Source organism: Ceratotherium simum, chromosome 3 (genome assembly GCF_057802395.1).
Source record: "Ceratotherium simum simum isolate JZ-2026a chromosome 3, ASM5780239v1, whole genome shotgun sequence".
NCBI lineage: Eukaryota > Metazoa > Chordata > Mammalia > Perissodactyla > Rhinocerotidae > Ceratotherium > Ceratotherium simum.
The window spans coordinates 52,350,988-52,365,056 of record NC_141902.1 but is presented as its reverse complement, the minus strand read 5'-3'; the positions used below and the strand labels follow the sequence as shown (position 1 = coordinate 52,365,056).

Sequence of the window (14,069 nt, the reverse complement as noted above, 5' to 3'; positions counted from 1 at the left end):
AAAAAAAAAAAAAAGATTCACTCATTTGATGTTAAGTCTCTTTATTAGTGTCCTTTATGGCCAATAGAGTCTCACCTTTTTTTTTTTTTTAATAACACTGAATTTATTGAGGGGTTCTGGTCAATCGTTTTACAGAATGTCCCACATTTTGGATTTTTCTGTTTCCTTATTACTAGATTAAGTTAAACAAGTTTAGCATGAATATTACATAGATAACATTGTGCACTTCTTAATCGCATCACCTCAGAAGTCACATAATATCAGGTTGTCCCACTATCAGTAATGCTAAACTGGATCATTTGGTTGAACTGACTGCCAGATTGTGCCCCTGTCCCTTTAGAATCAGTAAGTAATCTGTGAGAAGATACTTTGAGACCCGTGAATATACTATTCCACAATAATCTTTCACCAACTAGTTTTTGCATACATTGATGAGCCAACCAGGGGGTAACAAAATAGAGATTTTCTAAATTTATCAGCTGACATTCTACAAAGAAGAGCTTCCCCTTTTCCACTCTCTCTCCCCCTCTCTCTCTCTGATTATTACTACATACTCACGAATCTTTTTTTATTATCCAACATGTCATAACCCATCACTGTCCTTATTCTCTTTGATGCTCAAATTGTTCCATTTTTGCCAGTGAGAGCCCTTTCAGACCAGCTTCTGGGTCCTCTGCTACGACCCCATTCGTCCTTGCTTTCTAGCACAAGACGTCCCAGGCTCACCTTGTACTTTCCCTGCTCCAACCTGGAACCAGCCATTTTTCTGGATCCTTTTGGTGGGACTCATCCTCTCTGTTTAGCAGACAAGCAACTTTACATTCTCTCACCTTGCTTAGTCATAACTTCATTTCCCTTCCTCCCTTCCCCCTTTCTCTGTCATTCACCATCTGCATGAGCACACAGACCTCTCTGTCCTTGGTAGGAAGTGGGGAGAAGAAAGGCGCAAGAGAAGGGAAGGAGAGACAAAGATTTATGGTAAATTTAGGGACATTACCAACCATTTACCAATCAACGACAAGCTGCCTTTCCTATAGATGACCACGTGATTGGTTAACTCCAAAGCAAGGCTTGTATTTCAACAAGTCATTGTCTCATGATTCTATTTATGAAATTTATACGATATTATATCGTATCATTTTATTGTTTTATTTTACACTTATATAAGATATACGCACAAGAAAAAGTACTACCTACCCCCTGGCACTCCTATCCCCTTCTCTCAATTTTTTATCTTCATCAGCACTTACTACGTTTTAAACTCTATAAAATGTGCTTCATTTTTTAATTTTCCTCCCACTAGAACATAAGTTCTGTGAATGACAGGTATTTTGTTGTTTACTGCTTTGCTCACTACTCAACTTGCAGTGTCTAGCACAGTGCCTGGAACACAGTAGCTGCTCCATAACTGTTTGTGAGTGAGAAAATGGCTTGCCCAGGACCACAGGGCTAGAGGTGAGCAGACCTCCTACACATCCTTTAAGCTTCTGCTTCAATGCCACCCCCAAGCAGTTACTCCCTTCCCTGTGTCCCCAGAGCCCTTCTTACACTCTGGATCCTGACACTTGAACTATCACACCATCGTTGTTTATCTATACGTCTGGCTCACCTGAAAAACTCTGAGTTCCTCTAAGGCAAGGACAAGGTCAAACTTATCTCCACGGCCCAGCACTTAGCACAGCAGGGGGCACAAAACCCTCTGCTGACCTCCTCCTCCTCCAGCCAGTGCCCGGCTGCTCGCCAGAGCTGCCTGCTGGGCCTTCCTCTCCCGGCAGCCTCTCCACAGCGTGAGAAAGCCTCAGGCCCCGCTAGCAGCTCACAATGGGCCCTTTGACTCAACTGGACTGGGCTCTTTCAGGAAAAACACGTTCCCCACCACAGCACCTGTCACTAAGGCCAGAGTCCCTACAGCTTCAAGGCAACACAGAGCCAGTGTTCACCAAGAAACAGGAGCAGGGGCTCGAGGCCAGCAGAGCAGCCTGACTTCTGGGAAGGTGGGAGATGGGGTGGTGAGGTCAAGAGGGCCTCTCATGAACACAGTTGTGGACAGGCAGGCTCTGTGAACAGCCTGGAGAGAGGACAGCAGGGGAGAGAGAATAAAATGAAAGAGGACAAGGATCAGAACTTGTCAGAGCTCCACCTCAGAGACGACTTACTTGCTCTTTTCTTTCAATCTTCTTTTCACTTTGCTCAGAAACTGGGTTCTCGGGAGGGACAGTCAGCCGTAGTCTGCAGACATTTGCCTAGGGAGAGAAGGAGAGGAGAAGCCAGTTATGAACCCGCATTGGGGGTAGAAAGAGTCAGATGACCTGGGGCTTCTCAGAGACTGTTTCCCCTGCTTTGCAATGGGGGTGATCATCCCACTCACACAGGGGACTCTGAGGGTAAGACCAGCCTTTGCCTGGCCCATCAGAGTGACTCACCACCCTGCTGCTCAAAACAAGGACACTAGTGAATAATTTCATAGAGTTCAAACATTTTTTTCATGGCTCAGGTTCCATAACAGTATAGAATGATCTTATTTCATATGCACAGGCCAAAATACAGCTAGAGGGATAGAGGCCAAAATACTCACAGTGGTGACTGGGGTGTGAGGGTGCTTTCTGCTTGACCATATATTGCATTTTTCTATAATAGACATGTATATGTTTAATCACAAAGTTTTTTTAAAAAGCCTATAACCCATGTTCATAGCAGCATTATTCACAATAGCCAAAAGGTAGAAGCAACCCAAATGTCCACCGATGGCTAAATGAATAAATAAAATGTGGTATATACACAGAATAGACTATTATACCTTAGCCTTAAATAGGAAGGAAACTCTGACACATGCTACAACGTGGATGAACCTTAAGGACATTATGCTAAGTGAAATAAGCCAGTCATAAAAAGACAAATACTGCATGGTTTCACCCATATGAGGTACGTAGAGTAGTTAAATTCATAGAGACAGAAAGTGGAATGGTGGTTGCCAGGGGCTGAGGAGACCGAGGAATGGGGAGTTATTGTTTAACAGGTATGGAGTTTCAGTGTGAGAAGATGAAAAAATTCTGGAGATGGATGGTGGTGATGGTCGCACAACAATGAGAATATACTTAATGCCACACGATGTCTATTTCACCCTATTGTCACAGCCTGGTCCTGCTGTGACATTTCCCAGGGAGAAGTGATCCTGCCATTAAAAAAAACCCAAAGAGGGCTCCAGCAGCACCCAGACTACCCAGCCCACAGCCACGAGGGCTCGACTCATGGGAGTGCTGCTTGCCCCGCTATGGGTTGAACTGTGTTCCCTAAAATTTATATGTTGAAGTCCTAACCCCCAGCACCTCAGAATGTGACCTTATTTGGAAACAGGGTCTTTACAGAGGTAATCAAGTTAAAACGAGGTCATTAGGGTGGGTCCTAATCCAAAATGACTGGTGTCCTTATAAAAAGGGTAAATTTAGAGACAGACACACATATTGGAAGAACGCCATGTGAGCAAGCCAACGAAAGGGGCCTGGAATAGCTCTTTCCTTCACAGCCCTCAGAAGGAACCAACCCTGCTAACACACCTTGATTTTGGACTTCTAGCTCCAGAACTGTGAGACAACAGATTTCTGTTGCTTAGGTCACGTGGTTTGTGGTACTTTTCACAGCAGCCCTAGCAAACTTATACACCCCTCAATCTGGTTTGCAGGCTCACTGATCTGCACTGGTGACTTTGAGCAAAACTATCCTGCAGCCTAGAAGCCAGGGTTGGATGGGATTGTAAAAGACCTTTTTAAGTCCAACCTACCAGCCTGGGAAGGAACCTCCACACCCAACAAAGTACCTGGCAGGTGGGCACCCAGCCTGAGGGTACCATTTTCCATGCACAAGTGAGAGAGCCATTTGGGACACATGTTAGCACTTCCACATACAACACTGCCTCCCTCTGAGGCACCCATTTTGCTACCTGGCACCTCTAACTTCCTGGTAATGAACTTATAAGCTCTTTCTCAGAACTCCTACCTAATGGACCCAGGGCTGACCTCGGGGACTGCAGCAGAATTCTCTTTACTCTAGACAGGCCTCCTGTCCCCCGAACCTTCTTTCTTCTGCACTAAACAACCCCAATTCTTTCAGCCACATAATTTGGTTTCAAGATCACTCTCTATCCTCCCTCTCCTCCAGGCAAGCTTCATCTCCCAATGACCCCAGCATCAGATGTGGCCTGACCCCCAGGGCTATCACTGCCTCTTATGTAGCCAACTTTGCACCAAACCTTCAAAGCTCACTGTCAGTCATGTTGGCCAAAGAGAAACCAAGCCATTCCACCAGTTAGCTATCTTAGCTGACAGGCAACAAGACTGATGGGAATCCGAGTCCCTCCAGAGAAAGGCAAACCTCTGACTTCAGGCCACGTGGACTGGCTGAAGCCAGCTTGCATTTGCACAAACATCAAAGTATAACTCACACCAGGCAGACAATCCAAGTCTGTGATGCTCAATAATCTTCTCTGATAGGCTGGATCTAACCCACAGCATAATTTTGCAGAGAAAAGGAGGTGCTTTTCTCCTGCACCACAACCCATACACACACACGTGTGCACATACACATGTGGTACATACATGCACATCATACTTGCACAGGCGCACACATACATACACACAGATTCCAACACCTACTAGTTATGTTGACTACGGGCAAGCTATTTAATCTCTCCAGATCTAAAGGGTAAAATGCAGATAAAAGGAAGATGTCTGGCACATACTAAGCCTCTATCAATGTTAGATATTTTTATAATTATCTAGATATTATCATCATCCTACAAGCTACAAAATGAAACAGGCCTACGTGGCTTCACATCTCTGCTTTCCATGATGACAACAATTTGGTCAACGGATCTAGTGGGCATTAGCACCATAAGTGATATCTTTTTGTAGGTAGGTTGCCCTACAGGGGTAATTCCTAACAGCAATGATTTTCAAAATAAACTAAAAGACTGAAGAGGAGACAAGGCCCAGAAGGGATCCCATGGGTCCAATCACCCAAAAGTGAGATGTCCCCTCCCCCCGCTTGAGACAATTCTTTATCTACTATCTATCTGTGTGGTCCTGCCCATCCAGAACTCTGACATTCCTCAACACACTTCCTGCAGCTCTCTCTGAGCCATGTGTACCCTAGGTATATGAAGCCACAGGATAAACAGAATGCATTTCCCTACACCATCAGTTTTACCTGGTGATAGATAATGACTTAAAATAAAATGAACCTCTAAAATACAACATCTGCCTTCAAAGACATCTGGCGGTTGCAGCAGGTGCTGGAGGCCACACCCAGGCCCCTGAGTTAAGTGCTGACTCCCGTCATTAGAGGAGCTTTGATGGAAACAGTAAGGCATGGACTATACGTGGTGCTAGCATTCTTTAATCAGTGCTGACCCACTGATGGACTGACCGTACTTACGCAGTTTAAACCCAGCTTGCAACAGGATCACACGCCTTCCTAATAAGAGGGTCAAATGTACTGTCATGTGAAAAAAAGAAAGTTGCAAGAAAAAATTGTTAAGAATAATCCCATGTTTGTTTTTTTAAATACACTCTGATAATTTGTGTTGATTTAGAGAAAAAGTGTCTTTAAGGAAACACAACCAACTAGTGGTCGTGGCCATCTCTGGAAAGCGGGATTTCTGCGTTGTTTGCAACTGTTCTAACTATCCGTAAGTTTTTAAATTAAAATAATAATAATAGTAATAACAGCAATAATAAAGATTGAGAGAGAATGTATCAAAAAGAGAGAGAGAGATCAATCCCTCCCAGACTCACAGGACTGGTTCAGGAGCAGCAAAGAAAACATCCCAGGAGTCTAGAAGGTACCTGAATTCCTTACCAGAAGCACTAACTAACCCCTGAATACACACACTAGGTTGACCTGGTACAGTTTACCTCCCTTCATCATTCGCTTTCAGGAATCTCCCTCTGAGTAAGATCAAGGCAGTGTGGCTTATCTCTCTCAGCATTTTATGATGCTGATCTCTATGGTTTCCTGAAACTCAGATACACAACACCCAGAGCTGCCCCAGGCTAGGCAGTACCTGGGAACTGGAGGTTCCCTACCTGAGAGGCAGGTAGGGAACTGTACTCCCAGGGGTTCCTACAGCAGCTGGCTCAGACTTGTGTTCCGAACAATGAGGAGAACTGAATCTTACTTACCCTGAACACCATCGCAACCAGACCAGCCTTCCCTAGAAGCCAGGGTCCCTTCCAGTGGATGAAAAGGAAGATGGACTCAGTGTATTTCACCACTCAGTTACTGAGCACCCACTACTTGTAAAATACTTGCAAGGGCTAGGCGGTGGTCCCAAGATGAAAAAGAAACAGTGTGCCCCTACGAGTTCACAACCCAGAAACACACCCAAACAAGGGAATCAAGAACACTTAGTGTAACCAGTACAAGGTCCTGGGAGGCAGGGCAGCTTGGTGGTTAAGGCATGGAGTAACTGCACCTCCTGGATTCCAATATTGGTTCTGACAACCACTAGCTATGAAACCTTCGAAAAGCTACTTAATCTTCAGTGCTTCAGTGACCTTAGCTGTAAAACAGAGCTAACAACACTGTAGAACCACTCTCAGGATTGTGGCAAGGATGAAATTAGCTAAAATGTATAAACGTCTTAGAACAGCTTCTGGCACATATTAAGCACTCTGTAAGTGTACTTTTTTACCATGGGAATATAGGAAGGAGAACAATAACCTTAACTGGAGGTGGGAGTGTATGGGAAGGCTCCTAGAGATGACATTCGAGCTGGGTATAGAAGGACAGAAAGGACTTTTCAGGTCAGTAAGGTCAGGAGAATCCATCATCAGAATAACAACAGATGACTACCACGCAAGGCGCTCATCCAGGCTGGCCGAAGGCACAGACGTTGGCATGTTCTGAGAATGGTAAGTGGGCCTGCAGCCTAAGCTACAGTGGGAGAGGAAAATGGACAAACACGTGGCGCCAAACTCGAACAATCTATAAATGCCTGACGGGGAAGCAGGGACTCTGGTGGAAGACAATGGAGAGCCACTGAGCCCTCTGAAGGAAGAGACTAACACTCAAATCTGAGTTCAGTGATTGAATAGCAATTATTGAGTTCCTCTTATTATGTTCCATGCACTACAACATGGACAGAAGGGAAAAAATAGGGGGAGCGATCAAGCAAGCTTTGTACTTTAATTGCTTCTGCAGTCCTTACAGCGCTGAGCATAGTATTAGCACATAATAGGTGCTTGCTCAGTAAATGTCAGCATGGATTTCTTTTTAGATTGAACTAAAAACACAGTAAGGAACAATATACCTGAAACTCCCCAGAGAGTCTTCCACTTTCTTCCAAACCCCATGGGAGGGATAGCAAGGGAGGGGCAGATAGCATTCAAGCCTCCTCCACAAGAGAATACACAACCAAGCCCTTGTCGGCAACTCAGGGCACCTGGGAGCCAAGCAGGTCCTCTGGGCCTTATTTCTGACCCTCTTTGCGGAGGCCAAGGGCTGGGTCTCCATCTGGGGGGACTCTGGGGATCCAAGTACCATCATGCTCTCAGCTTCAGGCATCTGGACTCACCTGAGGGAAAACTATCCATCTCAAATAAAAAGGGGTGGAGAAGATGACCCTGGGAGGGGACAGGGGTTTGCTAACCCATTTTCAAAGATGGATTTCCCTAAGGAAATTAGCCAAATGCATTTACATTTCTCTCAGGCATTGCCCACTTTGTGGCTGTGGGTCCCTGCCCAGCTCCACAAACAACAGGAGGTGTGGCCTCTGTGAGTGTGGCCAGGAGGACAGACCCCACACTCTCTCAGCTCAGCACAAGCATAAAAATCTCCGGAATATGTAGGGCAGGCTGTGTGGAACAGGGCATGCCCCATCTGGAATAGGCCTCTTAGCTCCACTGTGGCCTTGAACTTGCAGGCCTGATTATCTACATCAGGGTGGGGCAAACTTTTTCTGTAAAGGGCCAAATAGCAAACATTTAGGTTTCAGGCCACTGCAAAAACCATTTTTAGCTCAGAGACGTATAAAACAGGCTGAGAGGGTGGAATCTGGCCCAGGGGCAGTAGCTTGCTGACCTCTGCTCTACATAATTGGCCACTTTTTCCAGGTGGTATAAAGTGTTTCAGAGCTCCTCCTTCCTATGCCAGGGCTGACTCCAGACAAAATTCATAAATAGGAGGACAGCGACCTCTCCTTCTTGCTCTTGCTGGCTCACCTCTGTACCAGGCACACAATGTGCCCAGGAATGCCAAGATCCAGCAAAAACAGCAGGGAAATGAATGCACACCAAGATACCAATGCGACCTGGAGTGTTATGACTCCCCTGCCTTGCCACTCCACCACCTTGCCCTTCCAAAAGGCCAAAGGCACCTTCTAGTACACTGTGCCAGGAGTGTCCACATTTCCAAGAAAGCTGCAAGGGGAGAGCAATGCTTAAAAAGGTGTTCTGCTCCTTGGCTGCAAAACAGCATCACCTGGGGAGCTTCCTAAGCAATACTGATGTTATTCTCTCCTTCCAGACTTTCTCATTCAAACAGTCTGAGGTGGGGCCTGGGCAGAGATATTTTAAGCTTCTTGGCGATTCCATGTATAGCCAGGGTTGAGAACCACTGACTTGACCAAAGGAATGAAACTCCAACTGTGCAACAGGATGAGGCAACTGGAATACTTGGAGGCCTTCCCAGACCTGTCAAACTCCTCACCTGGGCCAGCACTCTCATCCATTTGTCACCTGCTTCCTGCCCAGGTGGGTCAGAGGGGATGGGCTGGCTTCATCCCAAGTTTCTCTTCCTGTTTTCCCGTTTGCCAAGTCAATGATAAGTGTGGCTCCCTTAGGACCCTGGTGACATTCCTCTTTTTAAGCACGTATTATACCAGGCCTGGGGACCTAAACCCTCTCCTCAAGTAGTTCATCATCGGTGATGCAAGCAATGACGGGGTGCAAAGGCATCTAGGGGACGTGGAAGAGGAGGGTTCAGGGCAGGCTTCCTGGAGGAGCTGACCTTTCATGAGATGAGAGCACGAAAAAAGGCAAAGAGGCAAGGAATAGCATGGAAAGCTTGGGTAACGGCAAGTAATTCGGACTATCTGGAAAGTGTATACGTGAGGAGGGGGACAGGGAAGGCAAAGGCCAGATCAGAAGGGCCTGGATAATAAACTAAGGAGTTTGTACTTTTTCCTGGCAGTATTCAGGGGGCTCTTGAGGCAAAGGAATCAGACGACCGGATTTTGCATTTTAGAAAGATCACTCTGAAACAATCACTTAAAGAACAAAGAAGAGCCAGCAGTGTGATTGACATTTAGGAAATATCATTCATCTAAAGGGGGAAAGAGGCAAATATCACTGTGTTACTCCTCTGCGTGCTGGAGAATACTGGAACTCTTTTAGGTCAACAGAGATCACCGCAGGAAGCTCTAAGACCATAACGCAGGTGATCGCTGAAGTATTTTAGATCGAAACATTTCAATGTGGTCTCTAGTTAGTTAGCCCTGGATTCACAGCTCCCTGAACTCCATTAGACAATTTTTGAGGCTGACTTGAAAGGGTTTTCCAAGTGACCAGAAGCTCGGTGGCAACAGCAGCCTCTGGGTTTCTTGTTTGGGTATAGATAAACTGTGACAGAGACCACTTATGCAGCCCTTCCTCAGGGCCCTGGAGGCAAAGAATGGGTCAGAATCTCACTGCCATACAATCTGAGAACAACCATGCGATCGCTGTCTTGAGGAAATCAAGTTCCTTAAGAGTCCCCAGGACTCAGGTCTGTTCGTCCTACCTCTGACACAGCAAGATGGTGAACCAAAGCACAGAGGTTGGGACATTTTTTTCTGAGCCTACAACTGTCATATTTTAGTGGCAGAGGCTTTCTGGCTAAGCCCTGAGGATGTCAGGGTCCCAAACCTCACAACTTGGCCTGTCAGGAGCTGGCTCAGGAGGGCCCTGGTGAGGAGCCAGCCTGTTTTCTGAGTACAGTGGGTCCCCTGCCCACTCCTCCCTGGTAGATGCTGCAGCCAGCGTCCTTCCACCAGATGCTGACGTCCCACAACGCCCTGTGTCCCTTCCTCAGAGCCCATAGGACCATAGAGAAGTTATCCACACAGATGTTTCTGTGAAAAGGAAAAGGAAGTGAGGTAAACACCTGGCTGACCCATTCACTGACCAGCTAAGAAGAATTCTTTATTTTGAGCCAATGAGACAGAAATAGGACCCCGGAGAGTGGTACATTAGGTAGGGAGTGATGACTGACAAGCCCATTTGGGTTTTTAACAGAGGAAGCCTTTGCCAAATAAAAAGAAATATTGGCAAAAGCAGGCTAGGAGATAGTCCTATCCTTATGGCCTTGCTGGGTTTTGTTTTGTCTTTTATGTGCCACTGAGGGGCCATGATTCCAGCAACACCAGCCCACAGTCTCTTAATATCAATCGAGTGTACTGCTAGAGGAGACCCTTGACAGCACTATCGTCTCACACCACCCTCGCTGAAGAGCTGAACCAAAAATATTTGGCTGCACAAAACAACACGTGCCTTCTCCCCAAAGCACACAACCTGACCACACAACTGACCTTTCATTTCAAAGGCTCATTCAGGGGGTTAACTGCATTTACAAAATTCCTTTCAAAACCATGAAGCAAAGTCAATATTTTTTTAAATGGTTCCCCCCATTCTCCAAGGTCATCATTCCAGCTATGGTTATCCTCCAGCCAATTTATCTTCCTGCTGTTGCCATAGATAAAACTATTTTTAGTGCACAACTAGTTTGAAGGTAGTTTTTTTTTTTTTAATTTCACAACCCCTGCTGGTTGGTGTCCATAAATGCTTCTCAGAGCTGTGTTTATCAGCTGACAGAAGTTATTATCTCACCTGTTGTCTTTTTTTTCCCTTGAAAGATGATTTCAGATAAGAAGGAAGTACAAACTGTAGGTGGCAGCCATTAAAGAAAGGATAACTGGTGACAGTCTGGTCTGGCCACACCACCCTGGGCAGCTGACTCAGAGAACTCCCTGCTCAGTGTCAGCTGTCACCACCACTGCTGCTTGCCTTGAATGTCTGGACCAACACAGTCGGGTTCCCCAGCAGCCCCTAATTTGGTAAGCTCTTTGGATGAAACAGAAATGCTATTTTAATGGCTAACGTGTTATTGTTCAAGACCATCACTTGTCCAACATCAGAGAGGAAAGAGAGGACGATATAGAGTTTACTGAAAAACTTTGAACTTCAGGAACACTTTTCATGATTACTTGTTTAGTCTACAATTTTATTTTCAAGACATACTGTTCTTGTTTTTCCAAAAATAAGTGTTTTGCCTTAAAGCAGGTCCAATATGCCATTATTATGCAGCATATGCCAAGAGCGCCATTTAGATGAATGATATTTCTTCCTTTCAGTATCCCAGTAATGTCAATCGCCCTACGAATTTCTACTCATCCTGCAAGACTAAACTCAAATGTCTCCTGCAGAGGGAGGCCTTCCTTAGACACTTCAGGAAGAATCTTCCCTTTCAGCTTCCACTCAACTTTGTCAACACTCTACCCCACTCTAACAGTCATCACTTTGTATAATGGTAGTCTGTGACAACGTCTGCCTCCACAGGTAGAGTGGGCTCCAATGCCCAGCCCTGCATCACAGAGAAAGAGATCTATAAATGTTGTTAAATAAATCAAAGGATGACAGCTTCCCACCATGCCCCACACACACGCATACACACACAGACTGCACCTGTGACATGTGCAAACCATGAGCAGAGTTGGAAATCGTAAAGGGAACCCTAGGACCTTTAGCTATCTTCTTTCTAGAACAATCCTCATGTGCTCAGAACAGCCCTAGATGGTCTGAGTCAGGGCCCGGACCCCTCCAGTCCAAAGTATTTCAGTTGTTTTATTCATACGGCAAAGCCTTCTCAATTGTACCAGACACCAAAGCACTTATAACTAAAGAAATACTTGAAAGTAAACATTTGAGGAAAAGAACCTTCAGAAAGGTTATCTAATATACTAGCCACATTTGCATCCACCCACAATATCACTCTGGCTGTCCCAACCAGTCCTCACCTCTGGAAGGAGACTTAGAGAATTTCATGCAATTCATGCTATCTGGTCCCATGCATGACCCTACCCAGGCTCAGGGTTAGCTTTTCAGTGACTTCATTCTTTTTCAATTGCAATTGTGTTCCAATTGAGAACGATTTCCATAGGAAAAAAGGCCAATATCAGTCTTCGAGTAAGGCTGGGACTGTGGTTGGAAACCCACGTGGATCTAATGGGGATCTTGCTTTATGAAGCAAAGGATTGGACAAGCAGAGTTCTGTCAAGCCTAAGTGTCTGGTGTACCCACATGCACACACACATCTGCACACTCCCCACCCCCAGAACCTATCATTTGGCCCACACCCAAGAGTACACAATGCCTTTCTTCTAGAGCTAAAGAAAGACAGCACGTAAGGGGACTGCTGGTCACTTGGTTGAAATATGTAAAAGCAAATAAACATGTCTACAAGACTAGAAAACAGGAGTACCAGAGGGGGCCTTGGCTTGGACTTAACCACCAGTTTAGCTAAACCTTGGGGAAACATGATTAGAGAAGTATCAACAACAGAAAAGAGGCACCAAATGATAAGTACTGAAATCATGAGGAAGGGACGAACTAAAAAGCCACAGACCAAGGCCCTGGCAGTGTACCCTGAGGCGCTGATCTTGGAAGAGACATGGAATGGGAAAGATGCAACCTGCATGTGCCTAGCATTTCTTCCACAGAGCATCTGGAGAGGTGAGAAAAGATGCCACAAAGATCGCAGAGAAACAGCACTTCCAAAGGGCAACCCTCCAGGAGATAGTGCCCAGGGCTTCCAGGGCTACCCCTGCTGCCACTGTGCTAATATTTAAACCAGAAAGAAGAAAGTGGTTTGCATAAACCCAAGTCCCACACAACTGAGCTCCTGGGTGGCCAGCTGCTGATCTCTAGTTTGTAAGGTGAAGCCGATCTTGGCTAAGTCCACTCGAGAATCAGAGTTATTCTATCACCAGTGGACACAAGTGACCCCTTCTTTTAATGGCTGGCTGAAGGAAAGTTTGGGTGTTAAAGACATTCATTATCTTTGAGTCTCAAGGTAGGGCCACCGCAGAAATGTCTCCCTTACTTTTTAAACTGGTGCCACCAAAAAACTTGGCTTGACAGAGGAGGCAGGAAGCAGAGGAAATCTCCGGGAATTCCAGAAAGTCCCCTAAACCCTTGGAACCGGTGGGGCGCCCCTGGGGCGTCGAAAAGAAGGGTCACAGCCAGAACTGGGGCAGGATCAGAAAGTTGAGTCCAGAGTGGGGCGTCGGGGCCAGAGACCGGCTCCGGGGGTCCCCACCCCCAGACCCCTACAGCCGGGCGGCCGGGACCGGGAAGCGGGACGGCGGCGGCTCCCGCCCCCAGCTACTCACCCTCCTGCTGGGCGCCCCGGGCGCCCTGGTGCCGCCGCCCGAGAGCAGGGTGACGGTGGACGTGGAGCGCAGCATCCCGCAGAAGCGGCCGGCAGCGGGCTCGCCGCGGCGCTCCTCCCGGGCGGAATAAGCGCGGGCCCGCCCTGCGCGGGGGCGACGCGGGCCACTAGCTGCTCCGGCTGCGGAGCGGCGGGCGTGGAGGGGGCGGGGCTGGGGGGCGGGGGCGCGGAGGGGCGGGGTCGGGCCGGGGCCTGGGGGAGGGGCCGGGGGCGGGACCCGAGCGCGCTGGCGGGACCCGTCAGGCTGCATTTTCTACCGAGCGAGCAGACCCCGCCAAAGCTCAGCGCCGTCCTTTCCCCAAGGCTCTGCGCCCTCCCAGGGTCGGTCTCGGGGCAGGAAGGAACCCTGAACCCCTTCGACGCCCAGGCTCTCTCTGCTGCCTGCGGTGTCAAAGTCCACCTGCCCGGTCATCCTCACGGTGCTCAGAGGCCCACCCCCACCCCCGGCTGCCCCAGGAGGCTCTGCCACACCCCCGGGATCACTGGGATCTCACCCCATAACATTCATTCAATATTTATTTACCATGTGTCCCTCCCAGGGAACACAATCGACTGGCCTCTGTCCTCATGGAGTTTGCAGTCTGGTGGGG

The 14,069-nt window shown here is 47.3% G+C and overlaps 1 protein-coding gene across 2 annotated transcripts in view; it reads right to left on the bottom strand.

Moving 5' to 3' along the window:
* The window catches only part of MYZAP (myocardial zonula adherens protein), a 90,694-nt gene extending 77,107 nt beyond the window's left edge, over positions 1–13,587 (bottom strand). For both annotated transcript variants that reach the window (XM_004421619.3, XM_014780762.2), the window contains exons 1-2: positions 13,421–13,587; positions 2,157–2,243 (exon numbers count right to left, since the gene is read on the bottom strand). In XM_004421619.3, the coding sequence (XP_004421676.1) occupies positions 2,157–2,243; positions 13,421–13,495 (162 nt within the window). In that variant the 5' untranslated portion in view covers positions 13,496–13,587. The remainder of the gene's footprint in view (positions 1–2,156; positions 2,244–13,420) is intronic.
* Positions 13,588–14,069: the final 482 nt, after the last annotated feature.